The following is a 23562-nucleotide window of genomic DNA, read 5'->3' as shown; positions in this document are numbered from 1 at the left end:
CTCATACATAATTGTGATTAAGGGGGAATTGTTCCATTTGCCGCTTGTATTTTGAAAGTATATATGAGCATAAAATCCAGGAGGCAAAAGCACATGTCTTCAGGACTTGAAAATAAATTTTTAAAAAGAGAGAGCAGCACACATCATGTGAATATAAATCCTTAAGTCATTAGAAGACAGGGTGCAAACAGGGGTGTAAAGAGAAAAAAATAATACCTCTGGATTTTCTTGCTGTGAACACCCAACCAGAAAGGGGCTCTTGTCCTGCTTTTCTTTTCCCAAAAGAGTCATGTCTAAGCTTCCCCTCTCTTGAAGTGTGATTAGGATAAAGTCGAAGAACATCTGCACACATTTTCCCGTTTGACATTTTAAGAGACCTTGAAAGGCCGGGCGCAGTGGCTCACGCCTGTAATCCCAGCACTTTGGGAGGCCGAGGCGGGCGGATCACGAGGTCAGGAGATCGAGACCATCCTGGCGAACCCGGTGAAACCCCGTCTCTACTAAAAACTACAAAAAAACTAGCCGGGCGAGGTGGCGGCGCCTGTAGTCCCAGCTACTTGGGAGGCTGAGGCAGGAGAATGGCGTGGACCCGGGAGGCGGAGCTTGCAGTGAACTGAGATCCGGCCACTGCACTCCAGCCCGGGCGACAGAGCGAGACTCCGTCTCAAAAAAAAAAAAAAAAAAGAGACCTTGAAAAATACTCTCCAGGACCACACTTACACAGTATCCTTCCCTAAAATTTGTATTTCTCCAGTCAACGAGTCTATCTCGGTAGACTTAAAAAAGATCCACTCCATCTTAGGTTTTGATTTGATGCTTCTAGTTAAACATACCTCAGAATAGTAAAAGCATGAATTCTGTTGAAGCAAAGCATCCAAGTGTGTGTCAGAGCGCTATGAAAGGAGCCAGGGGTAGAATGTTTCTGGTACGGTTTGCCATTTTCTTCCATGCCGTGTGGAGTCACTAGTACTAAACTAAAGACAAGTACTAAATTAAAGTGCATTTGCTGTGACTCTTCCTCTCCTGCCTCCATGAATTCACACTGCCTGTATTAAAATTCTAGTTGTTACCATTTTACCCCAAGCCTCTGGTGTTCCCTTTTGCCTTTCTGTATGTTGATGTCTTTTCCTTTGCGTCCCCTTTAAAATCAAAGTACCCCAACACACGTAGCCTTTTCCAAGCACAACCACAGCTTAGTATAGTGTCATAACGAGAAGATACAACAAGCCTGATGCTTCTCTTTTATTTCATTTATTTTCTCCTCTCTTTTTCCATCCCTGGATGATACCCTGGCCTGATCCAACTGCTGATTTGATGCTGCAGTTGAGCAGATAGTGGCTGTGTACCATTCTGCCTCCAAGCAGAAGGCATGGGACCACTTCACAAAAGCCCAACGGAAGAACATCAGCGTGTGGTGCAAACAAGCTGAGGTTGGTAACTTTTTATTCTGGTAGCCCCTCAGGGGGACAGTTTCTTTCTTTAACAAGTTATTGATTTGGAGTTTAGCCAGAATTAAATAGTGCCAAGCTCCCATGGTCACAACAAGGCCCTAATGAAACACTAAGACATGTTCTATAGCCTGTCACTGTGTCCAGACCACCTGCTGTCAAAAGGGTAATAAATGTGCATGTGCTGTGGTGAATGCATTCTGCTGGTTGGAAACCTTAGCAGTGAAAATGTAGCTGGGATAATTATAAGTTTTCTTCTCTAAGCGAGCTAGTCTTGGGTACAACAGTAATTACTGACCTGCGCTTCTAGTGTTAGTAATATTAGGGCTGTCTTACATTTTTTAGAGTGTCTTGACAGTGAAGGACGGAAGCTGCCTGGTGTTACATTGGATCTTTGAAATTTCTGAGCTTCTTTTATCAAACTCATTTAGTCATCTTTATAGGTGGAAGCTTTAAAGGTAACAGGACTCTGATCTTAGGTTAAGGTTGGCACACACCTCTCTGCTTATACTCAAGTGACATTTTTAGCATAACAATAGAATAAATGTGATGTGATTAGGTTGCTATTCTTTTTTTTTTTTTTTTTTTTTTTTTTTTTTTTTTGAGATGGAGTCTTGCTCTGTCGCCCAGGCTGGAGTGCAGTGGCCGGATCTCAGCTCACTGCAAGCTCCGCCTCCCGGGTTTATGCCATTCTCCTGCCTCAGCCTCCCGAGTAGCTGGGACTACAGGTGCCCGCCACCTCGCCCGGCTAGTTTTTTGTATTTTTTAGTAGAGACAGAGTTTCACTGTGTTAGCCAGGATGGTCTCGATCTCCTGACCTCGTGATCCGCCCGTCTCGGCCTCCCAAAGTGCTGGGATTACAGGCTTGAGCCACTGCGCCCAGCCTAAGTTGCTATTCTGAATCAAAGATTAAAAACTGAGATGGGAGATTTCACTGATCTGCCATTGCAAATCCTGTTACATATGCCTCAAGTCCCTATTCCTATGGGCAACTTCCTTACCAAGCCCTAATATTTTCAATTTATATATGCAGCAGCTTTTTCAACTACATTTCTGGTCCTCTTTGCCAGCCTGGTAGAAGTCCCATTATATCTATCAATGTAAATTGTCATATTCCTTAACTTTTAAATAGCATTTACAAGATATTTACATTTATAAAGTGCTTTCACATTGGTTATCTCACCTGTGTGAGCCTCACAATAGACAAGGTGGAGTGAAAAATGTATTGAACTAAGAGCCAGACATGAATTCAAATCTCAGCTCTGACATGTTAGCGCTGTGTGACTGAGCAAGTTATTCAGCCTTTCTCAGTCTCTGTTTCTTCACCTGTAAATTCGAGACAATAATGAAACCAGTCTTATACGATTAGATGAGTTAGGAAATGTGTAAACAGTTTGAAAAATAGAAATAGTATTACTTCAGTTTTTATTAACAACTTCATAAGGGATAGTGAGTAGGTATAGAATTCATGTTTTACCTGCAGGAAAACTGAAACATAAAAATGTTAAGTAATTTACACAAAATTACAAAGCTAGCAAATGGACTAGAAATTATTCTCCTCACTGTGAGCTCTGGTGCAAAATGCTTTGTGGTCTTGAGCTCGTCATTTAACCTTTGTGGCTCTTTTGTTTCTTAACCTATAAAATAAAGATAGTAATTTCTCTCTGTCCTTCACTAGAATATATGAGATATGTTTGTGTGAGAACAATTTGAAAACCATGAAAAGCATTTAGGAAAAAATAAGCCAAATCCTGTTTATAAACTGATAGTATCTGAGCCATCAATTCTGGCACAGCAAAGGGATCTGGGAGTCACTAGAAAGAAATCCCTGAAGACATCCATCCACTGGGTGGGTGGAGTCATAAAAAGCCAATAGCATTTTTACTTGTTTTTTAAAGAATTAGGGGAATAAAGAAAACAATTATCTTACTGTAGCACAAAGTGGTTTTAGAATCCTAGGGCTGCCTTCTGTTGTTCACCTTCAACAAACAAAATTCAACTTTGTGATTCAAATGTTTACTGATCACTTTCTGCATCTCAAGCACTATGACAGGCAACATAGAATGAAATGATCTTTGCCCTCAGGGAGGTAGAAGGGTAATGAAAGTGATCAAGAGGAGAAGGGGAGTTTCACACGCTAAATTTAAAATATCCAGTCTTCAGAAGAATAAAAGTTGAGAGAAAAATGCTCAATAAGTCTTATGATTGTAGAAAAGCAGAATAGGCATTAAGTTTCTACCTTCCCTTTGATACACATACACTTCTAACTTCTCTTTGGGTTAGAAGAAGTTGGCTGAATGGCCCCACCCTTTAAAGAAAGCCTTGACAGTACAACGTTGCCTTTTTGCAGGAGGAAGGAAGCCTCTGGTTGGAATGCTGATTTGCCTAGGTCACAACAACACCTTTTTTTTTTTTTTTTTTTTTTTTTTGGAGACGGAGTCTCGCCCTGTCACCCAGGCTGGAGTGCAGTGGCGCGATCTCAGCTCACTGCAACTTCTGCCTCTCGGGTTCAAGCAATTCTTCTGCCTCAGCCTCCCGAGTAGCTGAGACTACAGACACACGCCACCACGCCCGGCTAATCTTTTGTATTTTAGTAGAGATGGGGTTTCACCATGTTGCCAAGGCTGTTCTCGAACTCCTGAGCTCAGGCAATCTGCCCACCTCGGCCTCCCAAAGTGCTAGGATTACAGGCGTGAGCCACCTTGCCCAGCCGTCACAACACTTTTGTAAACTATGTGGCCATAAAATATTACCCATCAATCATATTCATCAAGGGTCTGTGTAGTTATTAGATTGATACAAAAGTAATTGCAGTTTCTGCCATTAATATTTCAAGCCTACTTATTTAGTGGATATATACTTGAGTTTAATTAGACTCACAGTAGAGATAGCTGTACCAGTGAGCTGGACACTCCTTAGGACCTATAGAGAACTGAGATATTTGCACCCTATTACCCAATATTGTAACAGAACTTCCTTGGCAGAGTGGCGATGATAAAGTACATGACCAGCATGACTTTCCAGGAGCTACATGTTTCATGTTGTGCCTTGTAGACTGTAGAAACCCCAAAACCTCCTTCCTGCTTGTTTGATTGAATTAAATTAAGGTCCACCTTGAATATCTCAAATTTTGTTCAATACTACAACAGCTGAAAGTGGGACATAGCTCATAACCTTTCTCTGGTATTGCATTCCCTAAGCCTAAAAGATCTCTTTCACTTTATATTGGTGCCTCTTTAAGTCAGAGTTTGTTTTTGTTTTTATTTTTGTCCTTGTTTTTTTTTTTTTTTTTTAACCTCTGCAAACTTTTACTTGATAGCAGGCAACTGTGAGGACTGAAAGCAGGTATCCTGTGGGAAATAAACCGTCTTCTTAAATTGTGGCTGCCTCTTAACACCCCTTGAAAATCAGAACATCTCAAAAACTTAATCAACTAGGCTGGCTTATTTTTGACCTAGGCATCCAAGCTACATAGAACTCATAAGCCAAGGGTTTCATCAAAGTGAAAGTTTCTGACGTTCAAGCTTTTTACCGGTTGCGTCTGAGAACAAGTCAGCCAATGACCTCCTCATGTCACAAAGTACCTGTTCCTTGTCTCATTGTCATCCTTCTACCAGCAGCCAACACGGTCTTACTCTGCTGAGAGAAAGGATGTAGCGTATGAAGGAAAAGTTTCCACCTTTGGGGAGCTTAGACACTGACTTTGGTAGTGTATGTCAAGCAGACTAGTTTGCTAATGAGTCTTTTTCATTGCTTTATGTTCCTGATTTATTTGTGTGTGAAGTCCCTGCTAATACAACTGAAAAGGGTATTAGGAGAAGGCTGAATGAAGTCCCTCCGCTTACTAAAATTCGGTGTCTATAGTGACTTTACTGGCAGTTCTATGTGTTGTGGGAACTCTTTTTCTACAGAATCACTTAAAACCTATGTGTTTCCCTCTAGCTGGCCTAGATTAGAAGCTAAAGCTTTGATAATGTGTAAAAACTGGAGCCATAACAGTAAGCCCTAGGAGATGCCCTCTTACATCCTTCCTTAGATGCAGTTTTACACCACTGGGCTAGAGGAAAAGGGACTTGATGATTACTAGTATTCTTGTAGAATGAAATACTGTGATTGCTAAAATAACTTTCTTTATAGAATTACAGGCCTACCATTCCAAACTCTGAAGAACTGTTTGCAGATAGATATTCAAATAATCCACATACCCTTGGTTTAGGACCCATCTGCACTAACACCAGCTATTGGCCTTCAGCCTTCAAAAAACATACTAACACAATTTGGATCAACCTAATTTGTATTTCTACTATGTATCGTGCAATAGACATTAATTAAGAACCTGAGTTTGTACTTTGCTTCATTATATTAAATGATATCTCAGAATCAAATTTCTACATAAGCGTAGAAGCTATCTCCCTGTCCTCTGCTTCTTTCCATTCCCTTGTCTGATCCCTTCTTCACCAATCTTCCTCTTAATGTTGAAAGTCTTAGGCTGGGCATGGTGGCTCATGCCTGTAATCCCAGTACTTTGGGAGGCTGACACAGGCAGATTGCTTGAGCTCAGGAGTTCGAGACCAGCTTGGGCAACATGGTAAAACCCCATCTCTACAAAAAATACAAAACTTAGCTGGGTGTGGTGGCCCATGCCTGTGTTCCCAGCTACTTGAGAGGCTGAGGTGGGAGGATCACTTGAACTCAGGAGGTCGAGGCTGTAGTGAACACCACTGCACTCCAGCCTGGGCAACAGAGCAAGACCCTGTTAAAAAAATAAAAGAAACTCTGGCTAAGTAGAATTTTGTTATACATTTAATAAGAAACTGATTTTTCTAGTAATCATGTTCCTATCATAAAACATAAATAAGATTAATTTAAATCCACATAAATTTTTGTGAAACTATAGTTAATTAATATGTAATGATTTATGATTTGCTTACTTTATGATAAATCAAAAATGTCAGCTGGTACAGAAGTGGTTCTTTTCATGCATTTTCCTGTCTCAGATTTCAGTTTTATTCCACATGAAAGTACATTGTCCCCCATTATAGAGTAGTGTGTGAATTTCTAAGCTTCAGAAAAAGTTATTGTTAGATCACACTCAGTCATTATAATGTGTTTCCAGAAATCACTAACAGTTCACTGTTGAAATGAAAAATATCACAAATCTACTGTGGGCAGGAGAATGGTATAAAAACTTTAGGAGGGCTATCTTACCTTTTTTGTTGTAGTCTATCAGTGATGTGACCGAGTCAATTTCAGGTAGAGATTTACAAACGCAAATTGCTGAAAAATGTTTCTGCATGCTATTGCCATTCTTTTGGTTTCAGCACTGGATTCAAAATGCCGGGATGGGAAATGGGGCAAATCCAGGAGACAGCTATTTCCTTTGCTGTCTGCTCTTCAGTGGTCAGAGTTTTTCCCCTGCCTGCACCTATGTCCAAACTAGGTAGAATGCCTTCCTCATGTTCATGTCACTTTTTAGCCCTTCACTCTGAAGGTATTTGTTAGGATTTCCTTCCCAAAGTAGAGCTTTTCTGATCCAACCGGAGAATACAGAAGACAAGTAGCTCAGACGTCAAGTGCTTTAAGGGAAAGATTTTCGAAGAATTAAAACCTCACTCCTTATTTTTGGGAGTACTGTCGCTTACTAAATGTTCCCCATAAGCTTACTTTAGTATAGTACCCCATAACCTCTGCTGTTCTCTTTACCTTTTATCCCATTCGTGTGATATAGTATTAGGTATTTATAGAAGAATAATGATATAATACTGAGCTTCTTTGTAGCTAGAAAGGATTGTCTAGTGGGAAGGTGGTTCTGAGCTCAGCCAGTTTGCCTGCCTGACTGAACAACTTAGGAAAACATACCTCTTAGTTTTTCTTACCCTTATTTTATTATCAGTTAAAGCAACTGGTGATTTTTATTCCTGAAGTACTTTGAAACATTTAAGTAAAATTTGTTCATAGGTCTGTTATATTTCCAGAGATTTTTGAAGATGTGAAAGACTTCTAGATAAACTGTATCACATTATTTTTTAACTTTTTATGTTTCTAAGAAGAGATTACACTTGTTTGCCCAGCTGGAAGAAGAGAGATGTTTTGTGGATGCTGAAAACCTAGAGGACATGCCTTAGCTTTAGCTCTCAGATATTCCTGCCCTGGGACATTTCCCTAGAAGGAACACATTTTACTCTTCTGAGAAACACAGTAACTTTCTCAGGGTTATGTGACGTGTTTATGAATCAAGAGTTGGTCTCTGCTTATACTCTCCAACAGTCTACATTTTTGTTAGGTAACTAGAAAGTCATGACTTTTCCTAATGCAGTAAGTTGTACAATATTCGAATTTGCCAATGTCAAACTTCATTGTAATCACCTTTCCAGTAACAGCTCTTTGATGATAACTGAAAATCAGACTCCTGAGATAGAATGAATTCTCAGAAATGAGAAATTCCTTTATCGTTCTCTGTGTAATAAGTTTGAATAAGACATATCAAATCTCTCTCTTGACATAGCCCTTTAAAGTTCATTTTTCTCAAGCAAGTCATTTTATTCTATTTTAGGTAATGCCCCTGAAGCACATGGGGGAGTCTATGTTAGCATCTTCTTTTTCTATTCTTAACTATCAGTGATGATACTAAATAGCTCACTTTTTTAAAAAGAGTTTTTTATTTATTTTTAGTAAAAACTTAACTTGAGATAGAAATCATTATTTTTCCTGATAAAAGGAATAAAAAGGAGGATGTTGGTTGGGATAGTGACTAACTACACCATTAATTATTTTAAAATCCATTTGAAATATATATAATTCCCCTAAATGGAGGCAATTTTCACAGACAACTTTGGATATTTCCTGTGTACAGCCCAGTACAGGCTAATCCAAGCAAGGAATTCTCAGTTCAGTGCTGAGGAGCCTCTGACAGGCATTAGTTGGCCTCTAAATGATTGCAAGCTGCTTCAAAATGCACAGTTGTTGTGTTTACCTTTGTAAAGTGACTTTTCTCATGGGATCTTGATCATTTTCAGTGTTTTTCATGCCTTCCTGAAGGTCTGTGTTTATATCCGTTAGCACTTCCCTTCAGCCTAAAGAACTTTCTTCAGCATTTTCTATAGCATATTTCTATAGCGCAAATCTGTTGGTGATGAATTCTTGCATTTAATTTTGTCTGAAAGTATACCTCAGCTTTGTTCTTGAGAGAATTTGTCTCTGAATACAGAATTCTGAATAAATGGATATTTGTATTTCTTCATGAACTTTAAAGATATTATTTCACTGACTTCTGGCCTTAAATTGTTTCTGAAGGAAGTCAAAGTATTCAAATTGTTGTTCCCCTCTGTATAATGCATTGCTTTTCTCTGGCTGCTTTCCAGAGTTTATCTTTATCTTTAGCTTTCTGCTGTTTTAATATGATATACTTTTTTCACACATATCCTGCTTGGGGTTCACTGAGCTCTTTGAATATGTAGATTAATGTCTTTCATCAAATTTCAGAAATTGCCAACCCTTATTTCTTCAAATCTTTTAAAATTATTTTCTTTCTCCTCTTTTTCTGCAATTTTATTTACATGTATCTTAGATCTTTGTAATCTCACAAGGTCCCAAGGCTCTGTTTTTTAAAAATAGTTATCTTTCTCTGTTCTTCAGATTGGATATATTTGTTGTGCTCTCTCTTTAAGTTCTCTCATTATTCTGTCATCTCTATTCTACTTTTAGGCTCATCTGGTAATTTTTATTTCAGATACCATTTTCTAGCTGTAGAATCACCCAGATGTGGTAGTTACCAGACAAGATTATAAAGCAGCTATTACAACTATTCTCAGTGATGTAAAAGAAATATGCTCATGATGAATGTAAAGATAGGAAGTCTCAGCAGAGGAATATACATTTTTTTAAAGAATCCTTGGTTCTTTTTATTTCCAGGCAAAAGAATCCTTGGTTCTTTTTATTTTCAGACAAAAGAACTCTTGGCTCCTTTTAAATGTTTCTGTTCCTCTGCTGAGATTTTCTATCTTTTCATTCATTATAAACATATTTTCTTTACATCATGAGCACAGTTATATTAATAACTGCCTTAGTTTCTTGTCTGCTAAATTACCACATCTAGGTGATTTCAGTGTTGGTCTCTCTGTTAATTGTCCTTTCTTTCGGAAGTGGGCCATCTCTTCCTAGTTTTCTATGTCAAGTAATTTTGGGCTTTTTCCTAGATATGACAGATATTATGTTGTGAAGACTCTGGATTACACTATGTTCTTTCAAAGAATGTTGACTTTGTTTTTGTTTGTTTTAATGGTCAATTTACTTGGTTGGATTCAAGCTGGGAATTCTATCTCTTGGATGGCAGCTCAGTTGTCATTTCAGTTCTTTTAGCCTTAGCTGTGCTGTTGGGAATCTTCCTTATGCTGTCTTGGCTCAGGTATCATGCAGACATTTGAGCAGATCTTATATACAGAATTTAAAGTTCTTTCCCCCTGCCTCTATTGTCTCCTTTCTGGGATTCCCTTCTTGCTTTCCAGTGGCTATAACTGCCCTGAACTCTCCTTGAGTTATTTAGGCCATAAAGACTATGGGCTTTCTATTAGAAATTTAGCCATCTTATGAGGTGCTAACTCTGGTCTACCCTCAGACTAAATTGCCCTTTAAAACCTGAGAGACTCACCCTATGCTATTCCTTTCTTCCAAGTATCAGCTTCTCTTCAGAATGTGTCTGCTTTTGTTCACTCTCCAATGTCATCAAGTAGTTATAGGTTTTATTTTGTGTTTTGTCCAAAGATTATAGTTATTATCCATGGGAAGGTTGCTCTGGTAGAATATTACTCCTGAAAGCTCATCTTTGCTGTAACTTCTAAAACTACAAAAACTCAATTAAGAGTTATGTTGAGTAAAACTATAAAAGGACAGACAAGAGGATGGCAAGCAGCAAAATTAAAGGGTCCAACATGGGGAGGTGAAAATGGCAGAACCCTTAAGGGAAAGTCCACAAATCCATGTAAGAGGTAAAATGTCTTTCATGGCCAAAAGTACTTTCTAATATGATAGGAATATACGAATCATAGACTCCTGGAGCCCTGGGTCTGGAAAGAAAGCCTAATGCAAGACAGAGCGTAACCAAGTCTGCTTTGTCTGATACTGTTTTACTTTCAACATACCTCTTTACCTTAAGAGTATTTGGAGGATTTTTTTCCTAATATGTCAAAAAAAGTGCTGCTTTATCTTATGCTTAACTCTGTTCATTTCCTCAACATTTTCAAGGAATTCCTACCTAAAAAGTATACCTTTTAACCTTAGGAAATTCGCAACATTCATAATGATGAATTAATGGGAATCAGGCGAGAAGAAGAAATGGAAATGTCTGATGATGAAATAGAAGAAACGACAGAAACAAAAGAAACTGAGGAATCAGGTAAAGATAATTCTGTTTTCTTTATTTAATAAACATGTATTTGCAGACATGGTATTTTCAAACTTTTAATACCCAGTAAGGTACGGTCATCAACCCATCAGCCTGGATACCAGCTGGAAATAATTGGTGAGGCCATATATGTACACACTGGCTGAGTATCAGCCCTGTGGCTACAGGATTTTCTGTGGTTTTCACTTATACATACCTTGCATTGAAGTGCCTAATTAAAAGTGGACTTTCTTTTCCAAAAAGCAGTGGGTATTTAGGCAGCTCTAACCTAGTGTAGTCAGAACCTCACTGTGAGACAGAGGCCATGTTATAGGTCCTTAGTGGGACCCATAGGGCAAACTTTTTGAACAACTGATAATACCCTCCCCTTCAATTTCATAATAAACTATCTTGGATGGGAGAATTACCATTGCAGATAATAAAATAGCCAGAAGACTACTCTTTTTAGGCAAACCATTCCAGTCAATCTTAGGAGTCAGATTATAGGAAGTTACAATGGAAAAGCCACTGGACCTAAAGTTGAAACACCTGAGTTCTAGTCCAAACTCTGTCCTTCTTGACCTAGGAGGAACTTCTTCCTCACTGAGCCTCAGCTTCCACAGTTGTAAGGAGTACATTATAAAAACCATTTAACGGCCAGGCGCCGTGGCTCAGGCCTATAATCTCAGCACTTTGGGAGGCCGAGGCGGGTGGATCACCTGAGTTCAGGAGTTTGAGACCAGCCTGACGAAAACGGCGAAACCCCGTCTCTACTAAAAATACAAAAAATTAGCTGGGCGTGGTTGTGCATGCCTGTTATCCCAGCTGCTCGGAAGGCTGAGGCAGAAGAATCCCTTGAACCTGGGAGGTGGACATTGCAGTGAGCAGAGGTCGCACCATTGCACTGCAGCCTGGGCAACAAGAGCAAAACTCCGCCTCAAAACAAACAAACATAAAAACATCTAACAGGGATTTTCTGATGGTTAAATGAGTTCATCCACTTATTTAATAACTATTACATGCTAAGCACTATGCTAGAGATTGGAGATATAGTTGTATACTGTTCCTAAGGTATGTGTGTGTATGTGTGTGTGTGTGTGTGTGTAAACAAGAGAGAGATTGTAATTCAAATCTGAATTTCCTGGTTCCAGTGCTTGTATAGTGAAGTCAGCAGCTCTATAGCCACTTGAGTGGTCTTAGAATTTTCACTCCATGAACAGAAACTCTGAAGGAAAGAAAAACACCAAGTCAGACTTTGAAAAAGGTATTCATTAGCTATTACATCTGAATTTTTTCTATTTTTGCCATATGTTTGAACCCTAAACATACAAACTGCTATCTATATTGAATAAATTCTTTGTAATCAGTGGTTATCTAGCATTTTCAGGATAGTTAACTAATTACTGCAAATAAATACTGTAAACTTATAGCCAAAGTAAACAGATAGTTAACTAATTACTGCAAATAAATACTGTAAACTTATAGCCAAAGTAAACAAAGAGTCGAATAAGAATTGAACTATTCAAATTATTTAAGTGCTTAGCTAGGATGTTTTATAGCTGATTAGTCTTTCACTTGTATGATTGTTTACACCTCAGTATCTACAGTATTGTACACAGTGTTTATCCAGTGTTGCCATGAAATAAATGCTACCGTAAGTTTGAGCATCCACTTGATAAATTGCTGAGTTTGTGGAGTTATTGGGGGAGGAGAGGGGTATATGGAAGATTCAGATTGAACACACTTACTAGAGTTATATAATTGCATTTTGCTTCTGTATCTCTTTTGAGTTAAAAGCTGTATTGGCTACTGCACAGAATCTTATTCGTTTAGAGACTGGAAACTCCCTGACAGATCATCTTATAGCTATTTTCTTTCCTGTTCCACATGCCAGGATGCTGCTTTGTCAAATAAAGCTATCTACAATAGACTTAATGGAGCTTACCAAATAGCTTTTCTCCCAGAAGGTTTCAATTCATTTTAATTCAAGGACTTTTGTGCATTTTTCTTCCCCTCGATTGTATCTAATTCTGTTATCTCGCTTCTATAGTACTCAACTGCAGAAATCCCGCTCAATGTGAGCCAGTGTAAAGGTCCTCAGTTTTTATCTAAAGCGGCTACATGTTTTCGCTATCATTTGGTTCCAATTAAAAGCTTAAGCAACTAGATCTCAGAGTTGTTTTTTTCCTCTGTCCATGCCACCAAACTTGAATTGTAGGAGCCTATGGCATGTTTCTGGTTAGATTTTACTTCCCAAAGAAAGTAAAACCAGCCTAGAAGTCTCAGTTATCTTTCCTTGGACTGCCACAAAATTTCTGTTATTTGAGAGACTCTGTATTAGCCAGCTCATATTTGTGATGCAGTACTTTAAATACTCTTGCCATGGAAGAAAGGACTGATGTACACAAAGCAATCTATTGAAGAGGGAGAATCACATCAAAGCAAATCATGATAGTATAAAACTATTTCATTATCTTGTTAGCCATGATGGAAAGTACTGTACCCAGTAAACATAAGAAAAGCTGTTCCCTGTCAACACCCATCTTCTGCTCTCTTTACTTAGACTAGTGGTTCTCAGACTTGGTATACTGAAGAATCATTTGGGTTACCTTTACAAATTCAGATGTCTAAGCTGCAGAATCTGATCCAATAGGTCTGTAATAGGGTTGAGGAATCTGCATTTTATCAGCCATCCTAAATGATTTTGATGCTCGTGGTCTGGGAAGCACATTTGGAAAACATTGACTTAGACTAATTCTCCTTCATTGTTCTGGCCAAAGTTTTCTGTTCCCTTGATATTAATCTAATCTCATTCTTCCTCCCCCACCTTTTATTTTCCATTATTGCCACTTTAAGAGTTTGGCCAATTAATTAACAAGCACTATGTCCTATAAGCTGATGGAGATAGAGATATAAATATGTGTAAATCCACACAAAATTTTAGAAATACCACTTGCTGCTAACATGGAAAGTACTGATTAGAATGCAGCAAGGCAAGAGATATCAGGTGTGGGCCAGAGTTGTCACAGTCAGTGAAAAATTGATCAGGTCCTCGAAAGATGAACAGGTATAGATGATAGGAAGGAAGATAAGAAAGCATCTTGATGGTGGGGGGAAGGGAGGGAGTAAAAGGATCGGGGCTCAAAGAGGAAAATAAGCATGATGTATATAGGGGACAAAAGACTGAGTAGAGTAGATGGGTCCAAATTATGGAGGGCTATGTATGCCAACCTTAGACTTCGCATAGTAAGCAATATGCCACTGTAAGCACATCTTGTCCGTGGCACTAATATGATGAAAGCAACATGAATTATACATTTTAAGAGATAATCTTCAATTAAGAGAGTCTAACCAGATACTTTTACAGGAAGTGAGATGTAAAATGATGAGGGTGGGACCAGAGTGAAGGCAAGAGGAACTGAGACAAAAATGGTGGAAGAAAAGGAGGCAGTGGATTCAATGAGATTAAAGATGCTAGGAGTCATTTTCAAGGAATATACCTAAGTCTTTAGTGCCAGATTGGATATAGATGATTAAGAAAAGGAAAGAGCCAGGAATGAATCTGTGTTTTCTAGTCTGAGAGATTGGAGACCTGTTGGTTGTATTGGTTCACTAGAGATGTCATAACAAAGTACCACAAAGTGGGTTGCTTAAATGACAGAAATGTATTGTCTCACAGTTCTGGAAGCTAGAAATCTGAGATCAAGATTTCAGCAGGGTTAGCTCCTTGTGAGGGAGAATATGTTCCATTCCTGTCTCCTAGTTTCTGGTCATTTTCCAGCAATCTTTGGTGTTCCTTGTCTGGTAGATGCATCATCCCAATTTCTGCCTTCATGTTTACATGGTGTTCTCCCTGTGTGCATGCCTGTTTCTATGTCCAAATTTCCTCTGTCAATAAGGATATCAATCATATCAAGTTAGGACCCACCATAATGACCTCATTGTAATTTGACTACCTCGTAAAGAACCTGTTTCCCAATAAACCAGATTCTGAGAGCTTCAACATATCTTTTTTGAGAGGACACAATTCAAACCATAACAGTAGAACTGACAGAAATGGACTGATGGATGGGTCTGATTTCCAGAATATGATGAGATGAACTGGAGATAGTAGATCATTGAGAAATGGGCAGAAGGGATTTGTATTCAAATTAGAGTTGAAGAAACTAGAAGGAATAGTAGATGGTAGTGAAGAGGTATTGGCTGAAGCCCTGAGAAAATTATTAAAGGAGTATGAAAGGCAAGTGAAAGAAGAGCAAAAGGTTGAATATAGAATTGGGGGGGCTACCCACAATAAGGGAGAAGGAGAGAAAGAGGAGTTTGCAGAGGAGTTAGAAAAAAAGCAGTTCTGAGAGGGTGGAAGAAAACTAGAAACAAATTGGGTTGTGGAAACCAAGAAAAGCTTTTATAGAAGTAAGTAGTCATTGACATTAACAGATGTTACAAAGAAAATCGGAATTGAGAGAAACAGTGCTGGGCAAGAGCTATTTTAGTAGAGTGATAGAGGTAGGGCCAGAATATATGACATTAATAAAATAAAGTAAACAAAGACCGTAGGTCAAGAAGTTGGGTACTAAGCAAAAGGAAATATGGATATTACAAACGGCAACGAGAATCGATGAAGTTAAGGATTTTTGTTGTTGTTGTTGTTGTTGTTCAATAAAAAGGAAGGAGGCAATGGAGAGTATGAGATTGAAGATGCTAGAAAATAAAAGAGTACTTACGGAAGCGGAATATTTGAAAAAAAGAAAGGGAAAGGATCCATATTCAAGTGGCGTTTACTTTAGAGAGGAGAGAGCCCTCTTTCTCTGAGACAAGAGAGGGGAAGCTGAAAGTGTGTAGGTAGCCCAGTCTTCTCCATATACTAACAGATTGTTTATTAATCACAAAAATGATTTGTATATGAGACCACAAGGAGAAGGGAACTGATTTGGAATAAATGCTATGGGCAGTATGGAAGGAAGAAATCAGTGAGAGGTGAGAGATCCATCAGCAAGGGCCAACATGAGTGTGTATTGATCTAGTTGCCTAGCTCTACAACTTCCTATAAGAGTTCTCTGTGGCCCAGGATAAGAGAGAGTGGAGTCAAGTGACTGTGAGTTGGGGATTGGCATGGTAAGCCTGGCCAAAGGTTTTCAGGAAGCTGAAGCAATACAAGGCACTAAGGAGTTTGCACTGGGATCTATTCAGCCAGAAAGCAGCTAATGAACTAGCTTAGTGAAGTTGGCCACTCTGTGAGATTAAAGATCCCAGCAAGGAAAGAGAGCAGTCTTGGGGTGATGAGAGGCAGTGAGGAAAATGGCAGATGAGGATTCTATGTTTGAGGTGGGAATTTAGAGATCTAAGAGGGGTAACAATGAGGTTCCAGGTGCATCCATGCTGGCAGAAGCCTGATTAGAATGGAGACAATAACCTGTAGAGGCAAAGGAAAGCAAGGCATTGTGAGGTCAGGAAACTCACTTGAGATTTTTTTACCTGAGCTGACCTGCAACCACCCCAATAGGTCTTATTCATATCATTTCCTGCCCTTTCTTCCCACTCTTTGTTCTTTTCAGCTTTTTCCCTTTGCGAATCTCTGCAACTCAAACTTTCTTATGAGCCTTGAGTGGAATGTTACCCATTCTTCCTTCTATAATTTTGTAACATTTTTGGCATCTCCTGTAATTAAGCTTTAAAAGGGTGGCTGACTCCCTGAATTTACTTCTACTAATTTTTTTTCTTGTTTTCTTTATCCCATTGAAGAGACTCAGGCACTAATTTTTTAATGGCACAAAATCATTTTTGATCTTTTGTTGTACAGAAACATGTCTGGGATTTTGCTGTTAGTGGCTCCTCTAAAAAGAGGAGTTCACAGCTGCCTTCATACTTTCATATTGCCATGATGAACTGGCAGCCTTCAGATCTGAGGAACAATTGTCATAAAGAGAAACATTTTCCCCACATAGGAAATAGTCATAAAGGAGAAGCCAAGAACTAATGATGGCAGGATATGAATACATTCACTGTACTATGCTCTTTAGTATCGGGACTGATGGATTCACCTACTCAAACATATTATTAAAAGGTAATATTGAACTTTTCAATGTTCTGGCAATGTACAAAGAACTTCAACTTCAGAAATGGGCCCAATTAATATTAAGTCTGTGAAAGGAAAGACTTGGTGTCCTCATTAAAATGACAAAAAACCCTCATTTCAGAGAGTGGGAACTATATTTTGTAGGTAAGGTCCCCTCAGTAGCATTTCAGGCGATCGCATTTTCTTTTGCTTGGTGACAGGTCCACACTGAGAAGATTATTATCTGCTCCCACTTGGCTGCGGGTATCTATCACTGCTCATCAGCATGCCCTTTCCCCCAGGACAAAAGCAGTCTCTCCTCCTCATTTTCTCAGAGGGAAAATATTTTTACATTTAAACTGGAGAATACACTTCTAATCATTCTCCTAGATCTCTGCCCTTTTCTCTTCCATGTATCTCCATGTGACGTGTAGAACATGAGCATAATTACTGACCTGCAGTACAAGAAGAAATAAAAGGAGGAAAATGAAATATCACTATTTCATATTGAGCCGTGTGGACTGCCAGAGGACAAACATGCAAACCAAAGCAGAAATAAATAATTGTTAATCTGTAGGAGTCACTTGATTTACAGAGTAACCTGTGTACTATTCGGCCAAACTCCAGCTCAAGATACTGTCCTTGGTACTCACCCCACAAGCAAATCAAATATTTCTTCCTCTGTTTGGCAGATAGTTAGTATGCCTTTTTCTATAGAGTTTTGTATATAAAAATAATCTTCACTCTTAGCATCTTCTTTTGATGTTGTGGTTGTTAGTGCTTGTCTGATGAAAAGTATCCCAACCACTGGAAAAGATGGCAAGGATAGATATTATTTGGAGTGCTTGGAATCCAAAAGACACAAAATCTGCATAACAACAATAATTAAAATTAATAATAAAACCAATCATAAAATGAGTATGTCATGCCAAAGATCTTTTTGTAAGTTTTTAAAACTAAAGTGCAAGGTTTAAAACTGCTGTATCAGGACCATTGCATGGCCATCCACAGAAAACAAATGTGGATGCTAAGAACACCTCAACAACACTGGTAGTAGAAGATATTTCTAACCAGAACCCTTCCTATCACATTGCCACTTTCTGCTTTGGATAGATAATCTGACCACAGCAGCCTACATCAGTACATACTAGTTTTAGGAAAACCCCCATGTTCAAGGAATTGAATTAAACCCAGCACCTCTCTAAAGGCAGCTTCCTTTTAGGAGCAGGGAATGTTTTCACACTAATAGAGGGGGTTTTTATATATATATATATATATATTTGTCTTAGTCCATTTTATGTTGCTGTAAAGGAATACCTAAGACTGGGTAATTTATAAAGAAAAAAGGTTTATTTGACTCACAATTCTGAAGGCTGGAAAATTCAAGATTGAGTATTTACATCTGGTAAGAACCTCAGGCTGCTTCCACTCATGGCAGAAGGTAAAGGGGAGCCAGTGTAGGCAGAGATCATATGGTGAAAGAGGAAGCAAGAGGATAGGGGAGGTGTCAGGCTTTTTTATTTTATTTTATTTTTGAAATGGAGTCTCACACTGTCGCCAGGCTGGAGTGCTGTGGCGCGATCTTGGCTCACTGCAACCTCTGACTCCCTGGTTCGGGATTCTCCTGCCTCAGCCTCCCCAGTAGCTGGGATTACAGGCACACACCACCATGCCCAGCTAATTTTTGTATTTTTAGTAGAGATGGGGTTTCATGTTGGCCATAATGGTCTCAATCTCCTGACCTCGTGATCCACCCACCTCGGCCTCCCAAAGTGCTGGGATTACAAGCATGAACTGAGCCACCGAGCCCAGCCAGGCTCTTTTTAACAACTAATAGAGTGAGAATGCATCCCCCTCCCCAGGAAGGGCATTAATCTATTCATGAGGGATCCACCCTTATGACCTAAACACCTCCCACTAGGCTCAACACCACCACATTAGGGATCAAATTTCAATATGGGTTTTGCTGAGGAAAAATAAATCATAACCAAACCACAGCAATATTTCATCTTTGTAATGCACAAGTTCTTTCCATTCATTATTTAGAGGATGAATCTTCTCTTTGAAATTCCTTTAGATAAACCCTTCTTTCACCATTTATAGCTAATAATTTTTATGGTTTAATTTCTTTTTTTTTTTTTCTGGAGACAGAGTTTCACTCTTGTTGCCCAGGCTGGAGTGCAATGGTGTAATCTCAGCTCACCGCAACCTCTGCCTCCTGGGTTCAAGGGATTCTCCTGCCTCACCCTCCCGAGCAGCTGGGATTACAGGCATGTGCCACCACAGCCAGCTAATTTTGTATTTTTAGTAGAGACAGGTTTCTCTGTGTTGGTCAGGCTGGTCTCAAACTCCTGACCTCGGGCCTCCCAAAGTGCTGGGATTACAGGCATGAGCCACTGCACCCGGCCAGTTTAATTTCTGTCACTTTTCTTTTACTTTCTTCTACCCAAAGTTCTTCCCTATAAGTAATTAAGAAAATTCATATCTTTGTCAAATTGCCTTTTAACTTTCTTATACATTTAATATACAAATTGTAAATTTGATCCATTTTTTATTTTTATTTTTTCATGTCAGAGTTTGATTTAGTCCTGCTGCAAACACATGGAATCTGAAAAGTTTAATGCAAACGGAATAGATTTCTTGGGATCTAATATTTTTTAAATTGCCTGATAGCTTACCCTCTAAGAAAACTTATTTAAGAGAGGCAACTTATTTTGGGAAATGAGTATAAGAGGTAGTAGTAGGAAGTTAAGGAAAATCACCACTACATATTGCGGAAATGTATTGGAACGCAAATATGGCCCAAAGAAAAAGCTCCACTGAAAAAAAATGTTGAATTCTGACCGTAGAACTAGCACCCTGCTCCCAGGTCAATAATTTGAACAAAAAAAATAAAAAAGACCTTGCTCAATCCTGAGGTTAGTGAAGGAATATAGGAGAGTTGTGTGTTAATGTAACTCCTGAAATCAAAGAGCAGTACTATTCAAAGGGCATAATGTCTTGATCTCAGGATCAAATATTCTAGACCTTGAGTCGAAGAATCTGCATTACAGTAGAAAAATGGGGAGTGCTTTATGCATGTGGATTGAGGGCACACCAGCAACCTACATGTGCAGCATTCTCTAAGCCATAATGACCATTCTCATCTCCCACTCAGGGCAGGAATAAGACTCTTCTCTTGCAGCACTCTGATAAGTTGGGTTTCTTCTTCTTCTTTGCAAATAATAGGGAAACTAAACATTTATACCTATTGCACCCCCAAAGCTGAAAGCAATAAAGAATGAACACATACAGCAGGCTGTTAGATGCATCTCTGTTTAGGAATTGCCTCAACATTGGGTTTCTATTGACAGAACAGAGGAAGTTGCCTCTGACTTTCCTCAGGCTCCCATTGTACCCTGGCTTAGCAGTCCACAGTTAATTTTAAGTGGCAAAAGAAAATTCCTCCAGGATAAGAAGTTAGATTTCTACTAAAACAGTGTTCTCCATAGGGTATATGAGCACATTCAACTGTCACTAGAAAAGAACCTGAGGGCGGACACACGGTGCCTACTGCTAGAAATCTTGCAGTTAGATTAGAATGGAAGAGTGTCTGAGTTTTTAGGTAATTTTAGACGTCAGGATATGGCTGACAGGTTATGTTCAGGGCCTACGCTTGATACTCTCAAAATACAAACAAAAATAACTGCCTAGAGAGAACATCCACGTCCTAAAAGACAAAACATTTTATCTGGGTGAAGGGATGACTTAACTCATGAAACTTGAGAACACAGAACAAAAACAAAAATAGTTTCCTTGAACATATTCAACTAGAAGGGCAAGGCATTTTCCTACATAAAACATTATAATTTTCCCAGTACTCCAAAGGTTTTCCAATAAATAATTTTTCAGTGAAAAGGCCTGGATCAAACCTAGAAGTGACACCAGTCCCCGACAAACACAAGTCACAGGTCCCTGTGCAGGTCTCAGGGTCGAGTCATCCAAGAACACCAACACTGCCATGAGCCTGGCCTGTGGTTTCATCTTTCTCAAAGGGACCAGCTGGAGGGTCCAAGCTGCTTTACAGAAGAGTTCTATCTGGTAAGCCCAGGTGGTGAACGAAGCCAAAGATGACAACATAAGAAGTGGTCAAAGGCAAGGTTTCCTAGCGCTGCCTTTGTCTTCTTCCCACCGCCTGGCCTGAGTGCTGAAGCTGGGCCCCAGGAGGGGAGTTCTTCAGTGGGGCCTGCTCACCCAGGCTGGAGCAAGTCCACTGGCCTGTCATGCAGGGAAGAGCTCTGGCAGGCTTTCTCCATAGCAGTACTTTGCTATGGGGTCCCAGTCGGTGTTCTCATGCTGCAGGCTCTGGGATGAGGTCCTGCTTTTGACCAGGCACAACTCCAAGTGATCTTTGACTGCCATAGAGAGGTTCTGGAATGCCACAGCTGCCCGATTGAGGAAGTGCTCCAGGAGAAGTTGCTTGCTGGGCTGCAGGCAGCCAGAGACACAATACTCAGCAGCCATTTGACCAGCAGCCATCCCTGCAGTACTGCTTTGTGCTAGAGACGTTGACGTTACAGCAGCCATTCACCAGCAATCCTTCCTCTCACAAACGTAGCTGAGTTCATCTGTGATGAGGTGTTTCCCTTTAATGGGGTTGCGGCACTGATTGCTGGGAGGACTGCTATTGCCGAAGTTAAACTGCACTTTCCACGGGATGGGCTGATCATGGTCTTGAACCTGCAGGGGAATTTCCATCCCTCACTGCCCTCTCCTCCTGCTTGGAGGTGCTGCTGAGGAAGTAGACAAGCGCAGCCCAAAGACCAGGGCGAGAACCCACTTCTTCCGCAGAAGCCGGCGCCACACCATGGCCGCCAGGTTCACCATCCCAGCGCGGATGTGGGGTGCGGCGGCCAGGGCATGAAACGCAGCAGGCCTAGCCCTTGGGTGCCAGGCAGCCCCATCCCTCCAGGCGGGCGCGGGCGCCAGGGCCTGCGGCCCAGTCTGCTTTAATCCGTTTTAAAAATGTCTCTTTTTCTGGGTTTTGTGTTCTGTTAGTAATCAAAAAAGGTATAAACTACAAATGTTTCCATTAATTTGGCGTGTAAACAATAGAAACTAGTGGGATCATATTTTTTAAACCATAGTCATAAGCCTGAAACTTAATTTTCTAAATTGTATTTTCTGGGCTACATTGAAACTAGTGTTATTGACCTCTTTAATACCTATGGAAAACCCACCATAATTATTTGGTTCTCATTAAAAATAAGGTTGAGGAGATGGCTCAAAATAAAAGCCGCAAGGCTTTTTACCTAATTTATGTCTACCCTTACACAATTTTTTGCTTTCCACTTCATTCTACCTTTCATTCTAAAGGTACTCAATGAATGTTTGTTGAGTGAATGAAAATCTGATTAAATATTTTGAAATAGGCTTTATGATTTTTGAACTTGAAAATGTGCCCTAAACCATAAATAATTACATACAACCTAAGTTTCCTTCATTTTTTAAATTAATAAGTTTCTTTTTTAGAGCAGCTTATGTTCACAGCAAAATCAAATGGAAAGTGGAGAGTTTCCATATAATCTCTGTCCCTGTAGAAGCACAGTATCCCCCACTATCAACATCCTCCACCAAAATGGTACATTTTGTCACAATTGATTACAATTTGTTACTATTGATGAACCTACATTAACATATCATCATTACCTAAAGTTTATAGTTTACATTAGGGTTCATTCTTGGTCTTGTATATTCTTTGGGTTTTGACAAATTTAAAATGGTGTGTATCCACCATTGCTGTATCATACAGAATAGTTTCACTGCCCTAAAAATCCTCTGTGCTCCCCCTTGTCATCCCTTCCTCTTCACTAATCACTGGCAATGACTAATCTTTTTACTATCTCCAGTAAAAAGTTTTGCCTTTTCCAGAATATTATATAGTTGTAATCCTATAGTATGTAGCCTTTTCAGATTGGCTTTTTTCACTTAGTAATATACATTTAATTTTCTTTCATGTCTTTTCATGGCTTGATGGCTCATTTCTTTTTAGCACTGAATAATATTCCATTGTCTGGATGTACTGCAGTTTATCCATTCACTTACTGAAGAACATCTTCATTGCTTCCAACTTTTAGCAATTATGAATAAAGCTGCTGTAAACCTCCATGTGCAGATTTTTGTGTGGACACAAGTTTTTAGTTCATTTGGATAAATGCTAAGGAGCATGATTGCTGGATAGTATGATAAGAGTATGTTTAGTTTTGTAAGAAACTGACAAACTGTCTGCTTACTTTGCATTTGTTTAATTTGTTCTTCTTGTTTTAGTTTCCTAAGGTAAAAGCTTAGATTATTAATGTTAGAACTTTCTTTATGTCTAATAGATGGATTAAATGCTATAAATTTCCCGCATAAGTACTGCTTTCACTGCATTTCACAAATTTTAATAACTTGTATTTTCATTTTCATTTATTTTAAAATACTTGTAAATTTTTCTTGAGATTTCTTTTTTAATCTATGTGTTACTTAGAAGTATACTGTTCAAACTCCATGTATTTAGGGAATTTCCAGCTATCTTTCTGTTACTGATTTCTAATTTACTTCCATTGTGATCTGAGAACATACATTGTAAAATTTCTCTTCTTTTACTTTTTAAGGTGTGCTTTATGGCCCATAATGTGGTCTCTCTTGGTTAAACTTCC

General features: G+C 39.2%; 1 protein-coding gene and 1 pseudogene across 4 annotated transcripts in view; one reads left to right on the top strand and one right to left on the bottom strand.

The window, feature by feature from the left end:
* ENOX2 (ecto-NOX disulfide-thiol exchanger 2) overlaps positions 1-23562 on the top strand; it is a 296553-nt gene that overhangs the window by 250712 nt on the left and 22279 nt on the right. For all 4 annotated transcript variants that reach the window (XM_050777529.1, XM_050777527.1, XM_050777526.1 and 1 more), the window contains 2 exons: positions 1324-1430; positions 10725-10839. In XM_050777529.1, the coding sequence (XP_050633486.1) occupies positions 1324-1430; positions 10725-10839 (222 nt within the window). The remainder of the gene's footprint in view (positions 1-1323; positions 1431-10724; positions 10840-23562) is intronic.
* LOC126946839 (SREBP regulating gene protein-like) lies at positions 21143-21748 on the bottom strand (annotated as a pseudogene).

This window comes from Macaca thibetana, chromosome X (assembly GCF_024542745.1).
Source record: "Macaca thibetana thibetana isolate TM-01 chromosome X, ASM2454274v1, whole genome shotgun sequence".
Taxonomy (NCBI): domain Eukaryota; kingdom Metazoa; phylum Chordata; class Mammalia; order Primates; family Cercopithecidae; genus Macaca; species Macaca thibetana.
The sequence above is the reverse complement of the archived record's forward strand: the minus strand, read 5'-3'. Positions and strand labels throughout refer to the sequence as shown.